The following is a 21,423-nucleotide window of genomic DNA, read 5'->3' on the forward strand; positions in this document are numbered from 1 at the left end:
TTAAATACAACCACCAAAATTACCCACATTCCGTCTATCCTTGCTCAATAATGTAACCCCTTCAAATTATTTTGACCTTAATATAATCTGGAGCACTACTTCTATACCTTTAAACATGATTGCTACGAAAATGATTACATTTTTATGTCCTCAAACAAAAGGGCACTCCATACTAATCATCAACTAACAAATTATATACAATTTCTCCAAAACACATAACAACAGATCATCTGTAGACTGTAGAAAGCTATGATACACTTCCAAAATAAATTATCTCCGAATTTGGAGAGGTATTCTCCAAATAATTTTTTACTCTAAAATTTTTCTCTCTCTCAATCTCTCTAGCTGCGAAGAGCGGCGCATAAGCATGTGGCAAGCATAATAATGAAGGATCAATAAGGAATAGCGAACATTACGACCAACGTTTGAGAGAGTGAGAGAGATCGTTCTGCCTTATTTTTAAAAAATTATTAGTTTTTTTTTTTTTTTCTTTCAAATAATAACTAAGCTGATTTCAATATTTTAAAAAGTATTTAGTTAATTTTTTTAAAAAAAATAAAAATAAAAACGTTTTACTTAAATTGTAGACAGTTGACTTTTACAATATTACTCTTTATTATTTGTATTATTGTTTAGTAATTTTTTATTGTTTACGTGTCTTGCTGCGCGCACATTTAAATCTCGAGAACCGCCAGCTTGTTCTCTGTACACTGTACTGTGGCAAAGGCAGCAAGCTTTGCTATACCATCCATGGCGGCCAACGGTGCTCCTCTATTTCTCGCCAATCTATCGTCTGTTTTCCGCCGGGATGCGACGTCTTCATCCGTTGGAAAGTCCAAACCCAGGCAGATTTCGTTTTCGAACTCGTCTCGGCGATTCGCCGTGTCCACGGAACAACCGACGACGACAAGTCGTTCCTCTGGGAGTGGAAGGTTGGAGAAGCGTGAAGAAGCTGAGGCAGTAGCGGCAACAGGGTTCGAGTTTCCGGCGGTGGAGCGTGGGAGCTTGAAGGATTACTTCGAGCGGTCGAAGGAGTTGGTCCGCAGATCGGACGGCGGTCCGCCTCGGTGGTTCACGCCCTTGGAGTGTGGCCCTCCGTTGATTAACTCTCCTCTGCTCCTTTTTTTGCCTGGTTTGCTTTTTACACCCATCTTTCTTTATTCATTTCAGTGATTATTCTGTTATCATTTCGACATCATTGGAAGATTATACATTGAGACATGGTAAATTTAAAAAAAAAATATGAACGAAAATGGACATGAGATGGAAAAATAATAGGGTTGTTTGATAAAAAATGTTGTTGTAGATTTTTTATTCGATTAGGAATAGAAATTGATTGATGTAATATTTATGAGTAGATTTTTTTTTATGAGAGAAAAGTGAAAAAAAGTTGTTTGATAATCATAATAGTTTTGAAAGAGGAATGCTTATGCTATGGTTCATGATCTGAAGTGGATATTGTTTTCTAAATAATAATAATAATAATAATAATTCATGTCAATATTTTCTTTATTTTTCGTCTAGATGAGATAGTACTCATTAAATGCTATTTTTACTAATTCAGAACTTTGCAGGGATTATTGGCGTTGGACTTGGACTTTTTAAACAACATCAGAGACTTGAAAAGTAAATATTCACTCAAATTTTAATTCTCTCAACAATTATGAGTAGTAGTGTAATCTTCTTTTCTTTTCTTTTAATCCCTTTGAGTTTTTGCATATAATATTATTTAAGTCATGGGAAATTTGAAAGCAACCTGTCATCCATTGAATTCTCCACTAGCTATCATCCAAAAAAAAACCTGTCTGATGATGTTGCCGGATTTACGATTTTCTTTTTTTCCCCTTCAATGAAGGATTTTTGAGATATGGTGCTTGCACATTCCAGTTGTGGATCGAACACCCTTTACAGGTCATCTCTCTCTCTCTGTCTCTGCCCTTGCTCGCTGTTTACTACCTTTTGATTACAACTTACATGCATACCGTATTTGCTAGAGGGTCTGTATAGCATTGGTAAATTTTGGTAGCATCAGCTGTTGCACTAATAACTATTCTTGGGTTTGGGATACACATATGGGCTAACATTTAATCTAGCAAAAACTTATGGTTTACTTTCCTTTTCGATCGAGCTAGCATGAATCTCATTAATTACTGTGAACTTTCTTGTTTTAGAATTGGTGAAGCTAGTTGAAAGAGCAATTAGGTCAGAGAATCATCGTTCACCGAATAGACCCATATATCTTGTTGGAGAATCTTTTGGAGGATGCCCTGCGCTGGCCGTGGCAGCCCTTAATCCTGATATTGATCTTGTCCTAATTTTGGCTAACCCAGGTAGAAGTCTGTCTCTTTTAAATCTTATCTTTTATATTTAGTGTTAGGAGAAAATTATATACTTAATTTAACCCCCCAATTATCACCCATATTATATACTTAAAGTAGATATTGGCATTCACTTCATGATGAATTCTTTATCTAACTCTTTGTTTGCAGCTACATCTTTTAGCCGGTCTCATCTGCAGCGGCTAATACCATTACTGGATATTATGCCAGACCAGCTCCCTCTAATTAGCCTCCCTAACATGTTGAGTTCGATCACTACAGGTTTGCTTTCTTTGTTCTTCTCGTTTCCAAAAATAATTAACTCGTTCGTTGCAAATTGTATATATATATATATATATATATATCCTCACTTGACATCACCAATTGTATAATGTCCATTTAGGTGGTCCTTTGAGGATGATGATAGAGAGTGTGGTGAAGGGACTTCCTTTTCAACAAACAATTGGAGAGCTATCACAGGATCTTGTTGCAATTTCATCTCATCTCTCCGTATGGTTCAACTAATAATTAGAACATGAGCGTAGACATTTTTTATATAATTTGTTGAAATTAATTACTTGTACATCTAAACATATAAACAACATATATATATATATATATGGCTTCATATTCTTTCTCACGTTAATATTTTCTCGCCATAAATTGATTTTTGTTAAAGATATTGAAAATTGAATTCTCAGGTTCTGGCCGAAAGAAACACTTCGATGGAAGCTGCAAATGCTTAAATCAGCTTCATCAGTTTCCAATTCACTCCTCCATGATGTGAAAGCTCTAACATTGATAATTTCCAGGTTCTTATATATTCTTTGCTACAACCCAACCCATTCAATACATATACTTGAAAAATTAAATCTCCTCATAACATTTAACTTTTGTAAATGACCACAGAAGCTGACGAAAGGAAACCTACCAAATATATATATATATATATATATATATATATATATATATATATATATATATCTTTTATTTTTTTTATTTTTAAAAGAAGAACTACTGTAAAAACAAACATATATTTAGCATTTAAGTTAACTCTCTCATTTTAGTGGAAAAGATGAGTTGCTACCTAGTCTAGAAGAAGGTGGAAGACTATTTCGTGCACTGCCAAACTGTGAGATTCGTAAGTTCAATGACAGTGGCCATTTCCTCTTTTTGGTAGGATTTCTCTCTCTTTCCCTGCTCTCCTCCTCTTCTTGGTAGGAAATGTATATGTCATGCCTACACAGATGCAATTAATGCAGGTGTGCTTGAATCAAAAGGGGGGCTGACACTTTTGCAGTTTAAGACTTAACGTTTATATTATGTTAACAGAAGATGGAAAAAAAAAAAAAAAAAAAGCCTAAGTTCATTTGATGATGACACATATAAATTTATATATGTGTCACATGTGTGTGTCTATCTATGTATCTTTTATACTAGACTATCATGCATCAGCTATATATTGTGTGAACTTGACATATTCTTTGACTTTAATTTAGATATATTACGCATAGAAGTTCTACCCATGTATGGCAGGAAGATGGTATTGATTTGGTAACTATCATCAAGTCTGCTGGTTTCTATCGCCGCGGGAAGAACACCGATCATGTCTCAGATTACATGCCACCAACGCCTACTGAGTTTCAAAAAGTATATGATGAGTACATGTACGTAGGTCATATTTTGTTTTAGAAACATACAAATACAGATATATATATATATATATATATATATATATATATATATATATATATATATATACTTTCTGTGGTAAAACATGTTAGAGATCCTTGCTAGGTACATTTTGGACATTAAAGCCCTGTTTGCCAATGGCCCTGGAACGGTACTGTTCCAAGGCCGGTACTGTAGCCTTTTTTTTAGGAATAAGTGTTTGATTGGTTTTAGTGAAAATGTTTTGTGGGAAAAAGTGAAAAAATATATTTTATATGAAAAAATGTAAAAAAATTGTTTTATAGTGATTTTTTTATTTAAATAATAATAATAAAAATGATTGATGTGGTATAAAAAGTAGAGATGTTGGGATTAATTTTGAGGTGAAAAATTTTTTTTTTTGGGATTAAGGGAGGCCCTAGAACAGTACCATTCCAGGGCCATTGGCAAACACACCCTAAGTGTCTCACATTTTGATGTTCCCGGCCAGATGGATTAATGCTGCTACTAACCCTGTGATGCTCTCAACTTTAGAGGATGGAAAGATTGTGAGGGGCCTCGCTGGAATACCTTCAGAGGGTCCAGTCTTGCTAGTTGGCTATCACATGTTACTGGGACTTGATTCGTTTCCCTTGGTTACAAAAATCTTTTCGGAAAGAAATATCCTTGTGCGTGGGATAGCACATCCAGTTATATTTGTGAGAGATAAACAAGGAACCTTACCTGATTTATCAGCATATGACTCATTCAGAATAATGGGTGCTGTTCCTGTCTCAGCAACCAACTTCTACAAGCTTATGTCTTCAAACTCTCATGCCCTGCTGTATCCAGGAGGCATGCGTGAGGCTCTTCATCGGAAGGTTACATCATTTTACCTTGATCTACTCCATGTATATATTCCCCCCACACCCCCCCCCCCCCCCCCAAAAAAAAAAGAAGACATTTAATGTCACACAAAGTTGGTCAGTACTATGCTTCCTCTGAGGTCTGGTCTAGTGTTCTAAATCAAAGCTCAATCCAAGCTAGGAAAAGCGCAAGTGATTTACTCTGCTTGCCTTGTTGAGCAAAATTGTTATGACGAAGAGACAGCCCATGAAGTGACGGATGGATAGTTTCTATTTCACCAACATGAGGAAAAATAATCTTTGGATGAGTTAATGACAACACTTTATTTATGATAGAATCCATCCCTTTGATTACTACAAATTGATCCCCCTTTCACCTTTCTCATTATAATATTCTTGGAAATTTACCCTTTAAGGTGAACTGCTAGATGATCGCATAATGCACAATGTTATCTTCTCTACCTTCAGCGTCATTTATGCGTTTATTTGCATTGCAAGTATTTTTGAAGTCCTTGGCTCTTCATACTTTCTAGGGTGAAGAATACAAGTTAATATGGCCAGAACAGTCTGAGTTTGTCAGAATGGCAGCAAGATTCGGAGCCAAAATCATCCCTTTTGGTGCTGTTGGAGAAGATGATATAGGCGAAGTAAGCTAAAATCTCTGAATTGTACCAGCTCTTATTTATCAATTATTAGTTACATCTATACATATATTCATATATGCATCAAGCACATAAGTGTGGTTTCTAGTCTGCTAGTTGAATGCATCTTGCACAAAGTCATCACCTGGAACCTTCATCCTTCCAACTTGTCCAACATTTAAACATTGAACCGGGATCAATATTCATATGCTTGTTAATTTATCATAATTCCCATATATAGGCTTATCCTAGTTTTATGATTCTAGTTTGTGTTAATTTAACCATTGGATTTGACTGGTCTGCACTCTCTAACGAATAACTGGTTTCATGTTAATTAATTGATAGGTGGTTGTTGATTATGATGACCTAATGAAGATTCCTTACTTTAAGGGTGAAATAGAACGATTAACAAACGGGGCTGTAAAGCTAAGGTATCTTAATTAAGTCCTCTTGTCAGTCTTGTGTTTATTGGCTTCCATTATATCTTTTTGTTTTATTAATGTTAAGTCTCAAACTTAATTTGTTTGCTTGCATTTGCCTTGCCTGTTCTCTCTTTTAACATAAGAATGATCTTGTATTATATATAGGACTGATGCGAATGGTGAGGTGGCCAACCAAGATGTACACCTTCCTGGAATTCTACCAAAATTTCCTGGTCGGTTTTATTATTACTTCGGGAAACCCTTTGAAACAAAAGGTATGGTTAATTTTTTTCTTTAAATTTAAATACGAGTGCCCCTTTCGTCCACCCTAGATGTCTCTAATGTAACACCCCACCTCAATAACATATTATTATCCACTTTTGACTCCCCTTAATCAAACTTCCTAGGAAGTCATCTGACCTGAGAAGAATCATTTCTAATGACAATTATCGAGTTCTTTCTCTTCTCTAAAACCTGCACTATTATAATACCTTCCCATTGGGAAACATGAAACATATGTTCTTATAAATCACTACATATTCATGCCCTACCTATGTATAAAACGAGATATATGGTAGAGGGTATTTTGTGTGCAGATGCTGCGAGCCACATTAGCTGATGTAGGTACTCTTCTCAACCCCAGCCCCCTTCTTCAAGTCCATTGTGTCCCTCCTGAATCTTAGAACAATGGTAAACTGTGCTTTCACTTGAGCAATAGTCATTGAAAGTTTTGAGCTTTTGTGAGTTGAATGTTAGAATGTAATTTAAATAATTAAGTCAATCATTTCCTATCAATTTAAGCTTTTGAAATAAGCTGTAATTTAATAGAATTCTCAATGCCAATTTTTTTATTTTTTTATTTTTATAAGTAAGCTACACGGTGATTAATCTTAATCTTTAATTATGTTTTGAAGGGAGGAAGCAGGAATTAAGAGACAAGGACAAATCTAAAAAATTATATTTAGAAGTCAAGTCTGAGGTTGCGAGATGCATTGATTATTTGAAGGAAAAAAGAGAAAAAGATCCTTACAGAAATTTGTTGTCTCGATTAATTTACCAAGCTACAAATGGCTTTACATCTGAAGTTCCTACATTTGAACTTTGAATAATTCGCCCATTGAAGATGAATTCCACTTTTTCTCTTGAAGAAGCCCATGAACTTTTCTTGGGATGTTGTAGCCATAGGTCTAGTGGTGGCATTGATTTATGAGGAGTGCTACATATACTATCAAGTGTTCCATTTCAAGTGCTCACTTTCTGATATGTCAATAAAAATTACTATTAGATAAAATAATAAATGAAAATTTTCATTGTTACGTCAAATAGTGCTTAACTAGAAGTATGTATAGCATTTCTCTTGATTTATTCTACATAAGGGTGGGAAAGTTTAGGACAATTTGTTTTTTATTATTGTCATTATATGTATAAACGGGTCTTTTGACCAGGGCGTTATTGGAAACAAAATTCTCTCTTTAAATTTATTGATTTGGGGAGACTATAATGGAGTATGATAATTAAAAAACAAGGCATTTGTTTATAAAATTTTATTCTCTTTTTTTTTTTTTCCATTTATTTTTCTGTTACTTGTACCTCTCCCACCTCGTTACTTACATGAATCTTTATATATACTTATATAAATAGTTACACTAGAGTTATAGCAATGAATTTAGATTTGTTTGTTGAGAAAAGGAGATAAGGAGAAAAAACAAAAACTTACATATTTTTTGTTTATTTCTCTTACAAATTTATTATTGAATACGTGAAATTCGAGTAATGATAGGGACTATCTTTTTATTATTTTTTTATCCTCTTAAAATTGATGTGATTTTTAAAATTACTATTAAATTTTAGATGAATCATATTTGAATTTTGATCGAATGATAATTTTAAAAGTCACATTAACTTTAAAAAGATAAAAAAATAATTCCTAACATTACTGTAAAATTCAAGTAAAATTTCTTGAACTTGATGGTATATCTGGCATGTCCGAGATAGAAGAGTTATTCAAGAGAATAAAAAAATAAAAAAAATTCTCTAAGGTTATTGTAGACTTGTAGTTTATACCGTTAAAGCACTCGTGGCTAAAATAAAATAAAAAGTGTGGTGAGCAACAGATAACAACTACAACCATCCATGGAGCTCACGACCTTCCACTCGTCCTGCAATGGCCTCCGATTTCGGAGCCCGTCGCTCCCTTTTCAAGCGGTGCCTTGGAATTTCATCGGCCTCGCCCAGTTCCCACACTCCTTATCCACTTGCAATAGACACAAACTTGTCTCTACAGCAACCTCACAGTCTCACAATCCCTCCCCAAGGCCTCTCTCCACGACTTGCTCTGTGGCCAATGATAGCTCTCTCAGTGAGTCGTTTGCAGAAATCTAGTTCTTATTTCTGAATCTTTTCTCTCCTCTTTTTTTGTGTGGATAATATTGTAATTGTTTCGTTGAATTGAGGATGTCAATTTATGTTTCCTGTTTCTTGTCGTATTGGGTTGTTTCCAGTTTTGCCAACCGTTGTGTTTTCAGTAATCAAACAGCTTGAATTGATGAAGTTTTTCTTAGCTTGATTGGAATTTTTTTATTTTTGTTTAATATTTGTAAGTATACGTTCTGGATATTCGTATCGTTCTGAAATGCAGGTCACTTGTTTGATAATGGTTTTCACATGACATTGGTGAGCCGTGTATGTTGTGGTTCTAATGTGGGCAAACTTCCTCATAAGTAATCATAATTGCATTATTCAATTATGGGTACCCATTTCCATACTTCCACATGATTCAATTATGCTCCCAGCAAAGGGATTTAGCTACTCGATCCATCAAAGAGGTAGCAATTTGATGAAGTTTTAATCATGAGTAGCCATCTCTATATAATTGGATTGGGTGGTGAGGTTTTAATCAACTGTTTTATTTTCCAATGTAAAAGGGTTTTCGAAGTAGCAAACTTGCAAGTTCTAACTAGTTTTTTTTTTTTTTTTTCATCTTTGCCCAATTCAAAGATTCAACGGCAAAGGATGCTGTGGTTGATCCCTTTCTTGCAGTGAAGGTGAGATGTAATTCCCTTCTGCCCCAATCTTTTATGCATTTCGCTCTCTTAGAACAAAATGAGCCTAAGAGAAGAAAATGCTTCTAAAGTAAGGAAGCCGAAACTGCGAATTTTCTTTTCTATATTCGTTTCTTTTTTTATATGACGACCATGGGGTGAGAAGATATTTTACTCCAATTAATTTCTAGTGGTTTGAAGTTCTCATTTTAACTGTTCAGTTTTAATCCAGAAGAAAGCAATGGATATGTCCCCTGAACTGAAAGGAACTTCCATATTTCTTGTGGGTATGAAGCACTTGATACTTAGGGATGATTTTGCAGTCTTAAATCTTATGGTGATTATGGTATATGTACTTATATGTGTGGTTTGATGATTGCTTTGGTGTTAAGGGATGAAAAACTCTATGAAGACCAGTTTGGGGAAACTTCTAGCAGATGCATTACGGTATTATTACTTTGACAGGTATCCATGTGCTGTAAATTGAAAAATCACTAGAAGATCAAGTAACTCCCATTGCTAAACTTGTGTTTTTCGGTTGACTACATCCAGTGATGGTTTGGTTGAGGAAGCTGCCGGAGGTGAATCTGCTGCCAAATCTTTTAAGGAGACTGATGAAAAGGGATTTCGTGAGTCTGAGGTGTTTGCTTGAATTTTGAAACTTATTTTAAGTTGCTTTCTGTTACTTCATGTTGAAGCTCTGTCGCAAATTAGGATTGGTAACTTCAGTTGTGTTCTAGGACCATTCCACTTGGAACATAGTTCAACAAATGAAAGAACCGCAACAATCAATCTACTACTAAAGGCTGACCAGCTTGTAGTTAGAAGTATTCAATTTGCATTGGTTAATCATACTCATAATAGACCGGTTTATACTTAGAAGTGTCATGTTGCTGTAGACTGAAGTATTGAAGCAGTTATCATCAATGGGTCGCCTGGTGGTTTGTGCCGGAGATGGTGCGGTTCAGAGTTCTACCAATCTGTAGGAATACTGCTTTCACTAGTTTCTGAATTCACCACATGTAACCTTTGCACGAGTAATCTATCATCATTAATCTACTTATTTGACTTGCTTTTGACCTATATAGGGCGTTTCTAAGACATGGAATCTCAATATGGATTGATATACCCTTGGACATGATAGCAAGGGGGATGATCGAAGACCAGTCTGGACTTTCTGATTCGGAAATATTCGCTTCTGAAGCTTACTCGAAGGTTTTGGCTTCCCGCTAATTCTCTCAAACTTTTCAGCAGTTAAAATTAATCCAGTAGTTTTTGGTGATCTTGAGCCCTCTTCATTATTAACAGCTGTTGGAAATGATAACCAGGTTTTGACCCAGTTAACTAATCTTTATAAAGAAATGAGAGGTGGATATGCGATAGCTGATGCAACTATTTCACTACAAAGTATATCCCCATAGTTTCTCTTATTCATGTCATCATGTAATCAAAAATATTTTCTTTTTGGTTGTAACAGCTTCCGATTCTTTGCAGATGTAGCTTGCCAATTAGGTTGTGATGATCTTGATGCAGTTACCACGGAAAACATGACTTTAGAGGTGAAGAAATATAGTTACAATGAGAACATGCTTCAGTTTGTAAACTAGATAATGCGACTGACCATGTCTTTCTCCCCACCTCCCTCTCTTTTACTTGCAAAAATTTCAGGTTCTCAAGGAGATAGAAAAACTGACAAGAGCTAAGAAGTTGATGGAAGCAGCAGCAAGACCCTTTTAGCCAGCCATGGATTTGCTCATCACTTGTACTGATTGCAAACGCTTCACAGAATTTTTGGTATATCTACCCTCGAGAGCTTTTGGAATCTCCATACTCGAGAGCTTCTCTGCCTTTCTTGGTGGGCATTTCAATTTTCACTTCTCTTTTCTAGTTGTTTTGATTGAATAACATGCAATAATAATCTGCATAGAAAAACAAAGGCTCCGTCTATTAAAATTTTTAAAATGTCTAAAAAAACAAAAACTGTTTATACCTTTTATGCGACGTTAAAACACTTTTTCAAATAAAAAACAAAAAATAGTACCCCAAATGTATCCAGTGATACATTTATTTCTCTCCTTGTAAAGGCTGTCTGGCATGCTAAATAGGCATTATGTTGTCCATTCTGATTTCTGAACCTAATTTTCAACCCCTTTTGGTCTCCCTAGTCCCACAGCCAAGTTTAAATTGAGTAATGAAGAAGATTTGTCTTTATGGGTCGTAAATAATGATCTTGTTGAATTTGCGTGAGCTTTTATCTATTTATCAATGTTCATAAAATTGGAATCCGAAAGAACGATACAGTTAAGAGTAAGGCAAAGAGAACAAACAGGAGTAGAAAACGTCAATAATACATCAAAAACCATATAGGGATCTTAAATTATTTATCTCTGACCATTATTGTATCTACGGGTGAAAATTCATAAGGAATCTCAGTTGCTATAAAGAAATGAATAGAGATCTTCAACAATTTTGTTGTTTGGATTATTAAAAATTCGGACATCAAATGTGAGAAAATCGCTTATCCGAATAGGTATCGAATAATTAGCCTTTATGTTTTGGCAGATAACTATTATATCTACTACTTACAAATTGTTGGAGATTTAGATGCGAAAGAGATAAGAGGGAGACATCTTGGCGCGTGTTAATAAAATATGCAATTATCATAAATTATATATGAGTGAAAAACTAATGATTTTGAATATATATATATATGTTTTGATAAATATTTTCTTGAGGAAATTTTCTTCCAAATTGGATTTAACAAATTTTAATCTATTCAATTAAATTACCATGAATCTAAAATACATTGTAATTTTCACATGCCTTAAACTGAACTGAAAGAAATTTGATAAGGAACAAAAAAAAAAAAAACTTTGTTCAACACTTTCTTTCATTCATTTTTTTTCTTGGGTCAGATGCTCAAAGCCCGGTGAGTGGGCCAAGGCCCACATTATAGCATGTGCCTAGAAGTATACGAAAGTGTTTTAGGATTGGTAGCAAAGCAGGCCACAACTTTTACCTACACAAACTTTCCCACCAAGTTTAGAACCAGGAGAAGTGGTAATTACTGACTTGCTGGGTCCCCCATCACGTCCTCTGCAACGTGTCAGCTTTTCTAATGCTCATGCAAGTGTATGCCTTTTACTTATTTGAAATTGGGCTGTTTTCCTGAGACGGAGTCTTTTAAATTGGAGCCCACCATAAGGATCTCACAGCCGTAGGTAGGCCTAGGAGGCCCTCTATTTGTGGGGTGTTTGAATTGTACTATAATTTAGACTCCATAATTACAGAATACACGGTATCTTAATTCATCAATGGATATGGATTTATCGTAATTTAGTCAACAAATTGCAGATACTTAAGATAAATTTGAAATAGGTGCAGCGCTCACCTGTGACAAGTTAATTGTCTCGCTTCTTTATTCGCCTCTTCTATAAAAGAGTGTTTTTAAGAATTAATTGTTTGGACAAGAATACTTAATACCAACTATTTTTTTTTTTTTTGATATGTCCGTATAAAAGGAAAGAGGAGATTTGAATTAATGACCTTCGCTTCATTGGTCTCAACCGATTGAACTATTTCTTGAGAATTTAACGACAACTAATTATTGTTAAGTAAAAGTCCACTTTTTTAACTTTACAATTGGTACCTAACAAACAAGAAGGATATTTAATTATAAGTTCCCATGGTTGTATCTTTCTAGTGCTCAAATGGCAGCCATTGATAGTTGAGTTCGAATCGTTGATGATGCCTTTAAAGTTTACAGCTAGCTACCTCTTAATTTGGCTGTCATTTGAGAATGGTCTGCAGATCACCATCACGGAATTTGCTCCATTTAAATCCATTTAATGAGGGTCAAATTAATTTTTTTTTTTTAAAAAAAATCTCGAACGTTATTACCACGACTTGCAAGAAGATAAATAGAAAGAACATAGTAGAATAATTCCCAAAACCATTAATAAAAACTAAAAGAAAATAAAGCATTGAAAAAGATATAAAATAAATTTTTTGTGTTAATTTCATAACAAAACGTATTAAGACCTGAAGACCGAAGACTTGCAATAAAAAAATAAATAAATTAAACGATCACAAATATAAAATAAAGAGTATTGCTATATAAAGAGTAGCAATAGTATTATTCTTATCGATTTATCATACTTATTGTATATGGTAACTGGCTTAATTGTATTTTAAGTGAATTTTTTTTATTATAATAGAAAAAGTTTGATATATATATATATATATATAAACTTTTAAGCACTTTCTAGTTTCTACGTGTATAGTTTCCAAATTACAAACACTTATCTGGTCCAACTGCAATGTGGGTTTAACCTAATTTACAAATTACAGCACAAAAAAAAATGTATATAGTAAGAATTAAGAAAGCCTGTGGTGTGGGCAACAAGGTCGTGGCACGGTATATGATGAATATGATGACGCAGTGTTTTGGGATTATAAACTTGAAAAAGAGAGATGGGTGTGCCTGTTTTTGCTACAACACCAAACCAAACCCACAGCTTTACCTTAACCCTCAACCTCTGGTCCTCTACCACCTCCTCCTCCTTCTTCTGGACGCTTAAAGAAGAATTTGTTATTTGAATTTTCAACACCCTTTACTTTGTTTCTTTCCCATTTTCCTAAATTATCTGTGGTTTTGAGTTTTGTTTTGCTTTGTTTTTTTTGAAATATCATTATATGATCCGAGGGTTGGATTTGATTTGCCACAGAAGATCAGTGAAATGGTTTGGCTACTGGATTTTTCTTTGATCACAGGCCCTCATCGGTGGGTCTTATAATCGGATTAAATATGTGAAACCATTTTTATTTTTTTTAATTAAATTTATATGTTTAGTTGATAATTTTTGGTGATCAAGCTTGGGCTATGCTGTGGTTAGTTTGATTCTACGGTGATTTGGTTTGTTTTGGGGTGTTTTTGGAGGAATTGCGGTTGTGGGTTTCTAATAATTGGAATAAAATTGGCTTTTAAAACCAATTTTAGAAGAAAAGGAAATGTGGAAACAGCGTTGCTTGTAGTTGTCGTAGATGGTGACGGAAAAAGCTTAAGGGTGTTGGGTTCGTGGTGAATGTGTGCCGTACAAGTAACCCTTGTGAGTTCTCGCCGCGTTTTTTGGTGTTTGTTGATTGTTTCAAGGCAACATTTTCTGGGCTATTCATTATTGTGCTGTTGGCTTAAGGATATTCCGTTCTGATCGACTTGGTTGATTACAGATATTGTTCTGGTTTTGAGGTGGTTCCTTTTTTCTTTTTCCTTAATTTTTTTTGGCTAAAGAAGCCCAAAAACTCCATCTCATTCTAGTTATGGATGAATAGGCTATGCTGAGAGACATTTTATTTGTGCGTGTGTGAGTGTTTTTTCCTTTCTGGGTTGTTTTCATCGATCATTGTTGGTTCAGTCTTGTCCTTTAATTTCTGTGCATTGATTTTTTTTCTTAGTGTGAATTGAAACCATAGGTAGCAAGTTTTGTGAATGTCTATGCTGATCAATCTAGAATTTTATGGTTTGTGAGAATTTGATTAATGAAAAATGGAGTCCAAATGGATCAATTTGTGGCTCTGGCTGTGTCAACACAAGAATCATTTTTGGCGCTAAACTAATCTCTTGATTCCAATACTGTGTTTCAGGCATATGCATTGATTCTTTCGGCAATCATGAGCTATATATGCTGGTCTGGAGGTCAGAACGTCTGTGCTACTCGTAATTTTTGGATGTCTAGAAGGTGTTTGAGTTTCTCTTTACATCATTTTAAGGGAGTGGGAGTTGAAATGTTAGAAATGTGGATGCCTGTTGTTGATACATAGTATTGGCTTCTCTCCTGATTTGAGATTCGCTGCTGTAGGACTTATGTTCGTGGTTGTAGCAGAATTTGTGGAGAATATGCAGTAGGACTTAATTAATTGTTATACTGATAGGATTTGGAGCGACAATTTCATGTGTTCATTAGATTGAAGATAACTGGTTCTTTGTTGATTAGAAAACTGAATGGAGAATATGCAAGCCATTAAGCATTTTTAGAAATCAGGATAAGCATTAGTTGTTTGCAAATATAGTGATGGGATTGCCGCAAGTTCCCTCAAGTGAAACTAGCGAGGAAGTTGAAGCAGCACCATTGGGCACGTTTTTGCCGAGTCCACCTCGATTCACTAATGTGAGCACCTGTGATATGGATGGAATGTGCAGTGAAAGCATGAGTCCATTTGCTGGGAATCCATTATGCTCTTCTATGAGAGAGTCCCAAAGAACCACCTGCTTGGAGCTTTCAGAGGTTGGAGATGATTCATTTAAGTTTAGAGGGGCAATGGAAGTTGCTTCCAATATTAATGGTATGAAAATTGGATCTGTGGACAAAAGTGGGAGGTTCACACCTAAAAGTGGACGAAATATTCAGAACCCTGTTTCTAGGGTCGTGGGCTTCGAATCAGGCGGAACAAGTTCTATAACTGATGGATTCAAGGGAGTTTCAGATGTTCGTGTTCATTTTTCTACTGGCAATAATGTCACACTAAATGAAATTGAGTCCGGTGGGTCACTAGCCAGGAAGCGCTTGTTATCTCCATTGAGCAGCATGCTTTCTCCATGCCAATTTGGTGGTGATCCGCTAGACATTGGGAGCAGAAATATGCAGGCCAATTCACCAGCCGCGACTGATAATTGTAGGATTTCTGTTGCAAAAGATAATAAGAAAGCAAATGTTGGCAGCCAAAACCATTTTACAACCTGTTCCTTGACTAGTTGCTTGGAACAGAAGAACATACCATATGATAATGGTGGAAAGGAATCCATGTTATTCACTGATGGCCCTTTGCTGGAAAACAAGGAACTACCAGCTTATAATAGTTTTTTATCTTCATCTGGACTTGATCACATCAGGGAATTAGGTAAGGTCAGGTCTCAAAGTGGGGCGATATCTATATCTCCCAAAAAGGTCAGCTCACCTCCACTTTCTTTGTCACCTCTTGGTCCAAGATTTTCTGAAAGAATGAAAACTGCAGGAGGATGCAAGACTGCCAAGAATGAGTTGGAGGACCATCGTTTAACCTTCAAAAATATAGAAGGATCACTTGAGAGATCTGACAGAGGCATTATTCTTGCCCCTGAAGAAGAGGATTGTAGGACTGCAAGCAGATCATTTGAAGACATTTATCTTTTGCGAAAAGAGTTTCATCCATCTTCCTTTGAAAGTAATACTGACACTAGTTGGCCTTTTTCCCAAGAGTCGGCCCCAACCACGCAATGTGCAAGATTAATTAGAAGTCTAAGTGGACTTCCTGTTAGGAGATCCCTGGTTGGTTCATTCGAGGAGTCTCTACTGTCTGGTCGTTTCTTATCTGGAAAACTCAGTCAGGTTAGTGATGATGTTGTTTATGTCCTGGATTCAGTTTTTGGAGATTATTCTTCAAAGACACCCGAATCCCCTGCTTATTGTTGGCATCTTATTTGTATAGAGAATTGATGGTTTTCTAGCTGTACTAAGCATTACTGGAGGGAACTTTTCACCACAATCAAGAAAGCTTCCATTTTCAGTGACCAGTGTAGATGGAGATTGCTACTTGCTGTATTATGCATCCATAGATATTGCAGGAAATTCATCATCATCAAACAATTGCAGAGGCCAGAAACTGAAACGAGGCCTTAGCAATGATGATTCACCAACTGTCAAGAGCCGCCTGCGCATCCCTATGAAAGGGCGCATACAACTGGTACTTGGCTTCATTCTTGAGACTGATTAGTGCTTCCGAGTACTATGATAGAATTCATTTAGCTTCTCATATATATATATATATATATATATATATATATATATATATATATATATATATATCGGTGTTAATTCGTGTACCTCCCATATGACCATTTATAAATAATTCAGTCACGTGCCTGCGGTTTTAGTTGCTGTCTGAAGTCTTGCAGCATGTTTTAATGATTGCCTCTCTAGGCATTAGGCAATGCAGTAAAAACTTGTTTCAGCTCGGTCATGTTTAAGGCATGGAGCCTTGATTTGCCAAGTTGATGTGATTCTTCTGCTTGATTTCATTGCACCATGGGAGATTTGGCTATTCTAGCACTCTGTGGTATATAATTCTTATTTATTTAATTGATAGTTACAACAGTATGTGATTGTTCTACATATTTGCTCTGGATATGTCAGTCAACTGATTAATAGGAGTCAGCATGTGAATTTAACCAGTGAAAGGTATTGTAGTTGTATGTGGTGACGCTATCATAAACTTGTGGGGGAAAGAGAATAGAATTGTAAATGGAGTTGTTGGCAACTTGCGACATTATTTGGAAATATTTTATCATCCTTTTTGTTGAAACTTTCCTGCTCACTAGAACATGCATGTTCCTGTTACGGAGCTATCGGGTTAGATTATTTATTGCTAGCAGAATATCTGTTTTGATTATCAAAATTGCGGACATTTTAGTGTCAAAACGATTTATTTTTAGATTAGTCTTTCATTTTTGTTAGCATGATCTCTTTTGATGGGTGAAGCATCCATATGGTATTTTTGAATTAATTGTTCATTATTATTTGCTTTTCCTTTTATTTTAATGGGAACTTTCTTCGTGGTAATACATCATAGCATGATTGCATCCTCTTTTTCTCGGTTTAGGGGAAAATGTTTCTAGAAGTCTTATATATGTTGTTTTTAACCTATTGTGATGTAAGAAATGGATTTTGTTTAATCTGATAGGTTCTCAGCAATCCGGAGAAGACACCTCTTCACACTTTCCTTTGCAACTATGATTTGAGCGAAATGCCAGTTGGTACCAAAGTAAGATGGGCTTATATCCTGTGTATGGATTGAATGAGTGCTGAGTGCTGTGACTTTATTGAGATTTTGGAATTTTTTTTTTTTTTGTTTCATTTTTCATGTCAAGAGTAGTAGCCTGAAAACTCCCATGAGATTGTGATTTAGTATAATTTTCTCCCCTCTGAAATTCCAGTGAGTGGTGATGTAACTACCATTTGCTTCACAATAACTTGCTTAATTTTAGCGATACTAAAATAATTCAGGGTACTTTTTTATTTTGACCACTGAGAATAAACAACCTGATATTTTCACGTATTATCCCAACTTCTTTTTGATTTTATATTTTTTATTTCCCATCAGTTATTGCTTCTTCTAGCTTTCTCTGTGACTTACTCTGCTGCAATAAATATAGCCTAGAACTAGCACCCACTGCCATGTAAGTTCACAGCCAAACTTAGGCCTCACGGAACTGTCTTTAGTGCGTGTCTATTGTAGGTGGCATGTTGCTTAGGATCATATGAAGTGTAAAATAGGTTATCCTTGTACTTGTCGTTGCCAGTTTGGTCAACTAAAAGCAGGTGTCTTTCTCTCTGTTATCCTTTTTCCTGCTTATAGCACCAAGAGAAGAGACTTTTCTTTGCAAAATTAAATGCGCCATTTACATATATCTGGACATACTGCATCGATACTGTTATGCATCCATATTCATTATTACATGGGTGGGACAGGACACTTACAAATGATGTTTACATGTATCAAGAGGCCTATGTTGTGCGGTAAAACTGTTACTTATAGGAGCAGAGATGACTGTAGATTATTATAAAATTGCGGCTGTGGTTGCAGTCTTGGATACACTTTCAGGATCGATGGCCATCATAAAAATAATTAAGTGCCAGTGTGGATATAATTCTTTTTCTGTAGCAAATAATTCTGGCTTACAGATTTGCATGTTGACCAGAATTTCAACTTTCTAATATTTTCATGGCTTTAAAGGTTTATCTCTAAGTTGCAGTTGGTGTATAGTATCTATCTTTTAAGATTTCACTTACATTTGTAACTGTAAATGTGAATATATTATTATGTAAGATAACGAAAAATTTATTATGGTGATTCATCTTTTTGTATGTACCTTCTAATATACCATGTATCTAATGATGGTTCCTTTTCTTTGAATGAATTAATGTAGACGTTCTTGCGCCAAAAGGTTACCTTAGCTTCATCCAGCCCAAATTCTGCACAGTTGAAGCAAGGGCATACGGACACAGACAGTAAAGTTATAGAGAAGGGGGGGGCGCCAACCTCACAGAAAAGCCAACCCCTACAGTTGAGTAAGGAAGTAAGTAATACCGGTGGAGTTGACACTGTACGTAGAGTGAGATCCATAGATCAAAAAAATGAAATTAGTAGAAGTGAAGACTCTAAATTGGTTGAGTCAGCAGATAAAGGGGAGCTGTCCAAGCAATCCCTGAATATGGGAAGGCTAGGCGATCCATCCTTTATGCTTGACCATGGGTGTGGTACTGTGCAATGCCAGAAGAGTGGGGCAAAGGGCAATGACTGTGTGGGTAAATGCCATGAAACTCGGAGGAAATCACATCATTGTCCAAAGCTCAATGATAATGCTGCTGGTGCTGGTGCTCTCCGTTACGCTCTTCATCTCCGTTTTATTTGCCCTTTCCCTAAAAAATGTTCTAGGTCAGTTCAGAGATGCAAATCTGATCCACTATCTCTACCACAAAATAAAGACACCGGAGGGGAGCGGAAATTCTACTTATACAATGACTTAAGGGTTGTGTTCCCGCAACGCCATTCGGACGCCGATGAGGGCAAGGTATGTATGTGATTATGATTTACATATAATATGGTTCTATAGCACCACAATCTCTTTTAATGCATGGTGGTAATGCTATAGCTAGGAGGGATTTGGTTGATTATTACAAAGAAGCTTTTGATGTCTTCGTGGTTTGGGCTGTCTCTATGTCTAACACGGTTTTTTTTTTTTTGGGTGTTTTATGGCAGTTGAACGTGGAATACCATTTCCCAGAAGATCCAAGATACTTCGAGATCAACTGAAACTGAAATGTCTCTAATTAACCTCACCAAAGCAAAACTTCTTTGCTGTGTTCATAGTCGTCTAATCTCAAAGTGACACTAACCCAGATTCACCTGTAAATAATTAGATTCGAAATAATTTGAAGGGTTAAAATATTCTCCTAGTCTATTTCGTAATGAGAGCCTAAAGCTCTTATCAAAATAACCCCAAATTTGTCATTGACGGCTGGTGGTGGTGTAACGTGATTTAAGTGATTTTTTATGCTTATTACTAAAATTAAAAAGAAACAAAAGCTATTTAAAATACCCTCGAGTGTAAAAAGTAGTATTACTCTATATTTTTTATAGTTGTTTGTTTATAAAATTTAAATGATATGGCAATCTCAATCATATGGTAATATATATACCATTGCCGGGTACTTGTAGTCAGTACCCCATGAAGATAAATTTTGTTTGAAATTAATTGTGCTTTTATTGGCCTTAATATTCTGGGCCATAAGTTATTCCGATGTAGTGTGATTGTTGGTCGGTACGGTATCCATTCCTCATTCTGTGGGTTACGCTTTGTGCTATTCATTTGTAGAGTTCCATCTTAGCCTTCTGGGCTGTCAGCTGTCTAATAAGCCCACTGAGTTTTTGTTTTTTTCTTAGCAAGAAGCCCAATGAGTTTATTACAAGTTCGAAGTCAACTAGTTTTGTTACAAGATTCAGATCAATTAAAAAAAAAAAAAAAAAAAAAAAAAAAACTGTGTTTACAAACTCCTAAATGGGGCAGTTTTGGGGATCTTAATAAATGAATTAATGAAGAAAGGCATTACAATACATAACATACTCTTTTCTTCATTTTCTCCTCGTGTGTGTGTGTGTAGAAGACGAAATCGATTCTGATTGGGGCTCAAGATTGTTGTTAGTTAACGTCGGGTGATCCTTTATATATATATATATATTGTCGTATTAATATATTGCTGCAACTGGACACAAAACACAGCTGAAGGACGATCGGCGCACAACAAACTGTTGCCTCCAATTTCAGTACAAGTGTTATCATTGTGCAGACTGCACAGAGAGAGAGAGAGAGAAAGAGAGAGGGGTTGCAATTGCTCATCTTATGCTCTGCATGGCTCATGGCGGATTGATATATTAACTGTCTATTTTAAATTAAATTGTCAGCAATGCCAAAATAATAATAATAATAATAATAATAATGCTAATAATTATATTTTTATCACACAATATTAGCGTGTCAAATTGTCAGTTCCAATCATTTCTTAGATTTTTAATTTAATTTTGATATGTCATTATGTCAATTTAATGTCCAATTAATTAATAGTCCATTATTGTGGCTCTCGTTTGACATGTTATGTAACTACAATAGGTGTCTCATGACATAATTACTTTAATTGAAAAATATACACTAAATAAAAATTTACAAATTATAAATTATATTTATAATTTAAAGTAATTTGTGCGTATATTAGTCACATGATGTTGCATAAAAGGACTTCTTTAAATCCAGAAGAAAAAAAAAAAAATCTGAATATTTAATTGTCAAAATTGAAATAACACGAAAATTTGATTTTTTTTTTTTTCAAAAATATATTATACCACATGCACATCTAATCCCTCAAATGACAACCAGCCATCCGAGGACAACTGAA

General features: G+C 35.3%; 3 protein-coding genes across 9 annotated transcripts; all 3 read left to right on the forward strand.

Moving 5' to 3' along the window:
- Nucleotides 1-725: 725 nt before the first annotated feature.
- Nucleotides 726-7,377, forward strand: LOC132181433 (phytyl ester synthase 2, chloroplastic-like). Its single transcript, XM_059594646.2, has 14 exons — nucleotides 726-1,132; nucleotides 1,575-1,626; nucleotides 1,856-1,911; nucleotides 2,172-2,330; nucleotides 2,490-2,600; nucleotides 2,722-2,833; nucleotides 3,020-3,130; nucleotides 3,386-3,494; nucleotides 3,855-3,985; nucleotides 4,480-4,849; nucleotides 5,368-5,481; nucleotides 5,821-5,906; nucleotides 6,063-6,172; nucleotides 6,812-7,377. The coding sequence occupies exons 1-14, from the start codon at nucleotides 751-753 to the stop codon at nucleotides 7,000-7,002; spliced, it is 2,094 nt and encodes a 697-aa protein (XP_059450629.2). The 5' UTR covers nucleotides 726-750; the 3' UTR covers nucleotides 7,003-7,377.
- A 612-nt stretch (nucleotides 7,378-7,989) lies between these two features.
- Nucleotides 7,990-10,827, forward strand: SKL1 (shikimate kinase like 1). 4 transcript variants are annotated; one of them, XM_059594680.2, is made up of 10 exons: nucleotides 7,990-8,256; nucleotides 8,895-8,948; nucleotides 9,160-9,225; nucleotides 9,331-9,403; nucleotides 9,491-9,578; nucleotides 9,838-9,920; nucleotides 10,027-10,153; nucleotides 10,267-10,345; nucleotides 10,433-10,497; nucleotides 10,607-10,827. In XM_059594680.2, exons 1-10 carry the CDS (start codon nucleotides 8,031-8,033, stop codon nucleotides 10,673-10,675), a joined length of 930 nt encoding a protein of 309 aa, XP_059450663.2. In that variant the 5' UTR covers nucleotides 7,990-8,030; the 3' UTR covers nucleotides 10,676-10,827. The 4 variants fall into 4 exon arrangements, with proteins under 4 accessions (XP_059450663.2, XP_059450665.2, XP_059450664.2 ...); XM_059594682.2 differs by having other exon boundaries at nucleotides 9,331-9,385; XM_059594681.2 differs by having other exon boundaries at nucleotides 8,895-8,941; nucleotides 9,171-9,225.
- Nucleotides 10,828-13,404: 2,577 nt separating this feature from the next.
- On the forward strand, nucleotides 13,405-19,984 carry LOC132181359 (meiosis chromosome segregation family protein). 4 transcript variants are annotated; one of them, XM_059594549.2, is made up of 7 exons: nucleotides 13,405-13,721; nucleotides 14,582-15,835; nucleotides 15,950-16,302; nucleotides 16,403-16,657; nucleotides 17,654-17,734; nucleotides 18,900-19,544; nucleotides 19,733-19,984. In XM_059594549.2, the coding sequence occupies exons 2-7, from the start codon at nucleotides 15,010-15,012 to the stop codon at nucleotides 19,784-19,786; spliced, it is 2,214 nt and encodes a 737-aa protein (XP_059450532.2). In that variant the 5' UTR covers nucleotides 13,405-13,721; nucleotides 14,582-15,009; the 3' UTR covers nucleotides 19,787-19,984. The 4 variants fall into 4 exon arrangements, with proteins under 4 accessions (XP_059450532.2, XP_059450528.2, XP_059450529.2 ...); XM_059594545.2 differs by having other exon boundaries at nucleotides 14,582-16,302; XM_059594546.2 differs by lacking the exon at nucleotides 13,405-13,721 and adding an exon at nucleotides 13,755-14,046 and having other exon boundaries at nucleotides 14,582-16,302.
- The last annotated feature ends 1,439 nt before the right edge of the window (nucleotides 19,985-21,423 follow it).

Source organism: Corylus avellana, chromosome 5 (assembly GCF_965113065.1).
Source record: "Corylus avellana chromosome 5, dhCorAvel1.hap1.2, whole genome shotgun sequence".
Lineage (NCBI taxonomy): Eukaryota > Viridiplantae > Streptophyta > Magnoliopsida > Fagales > Betulaceae > Corylus > Corylus avellana.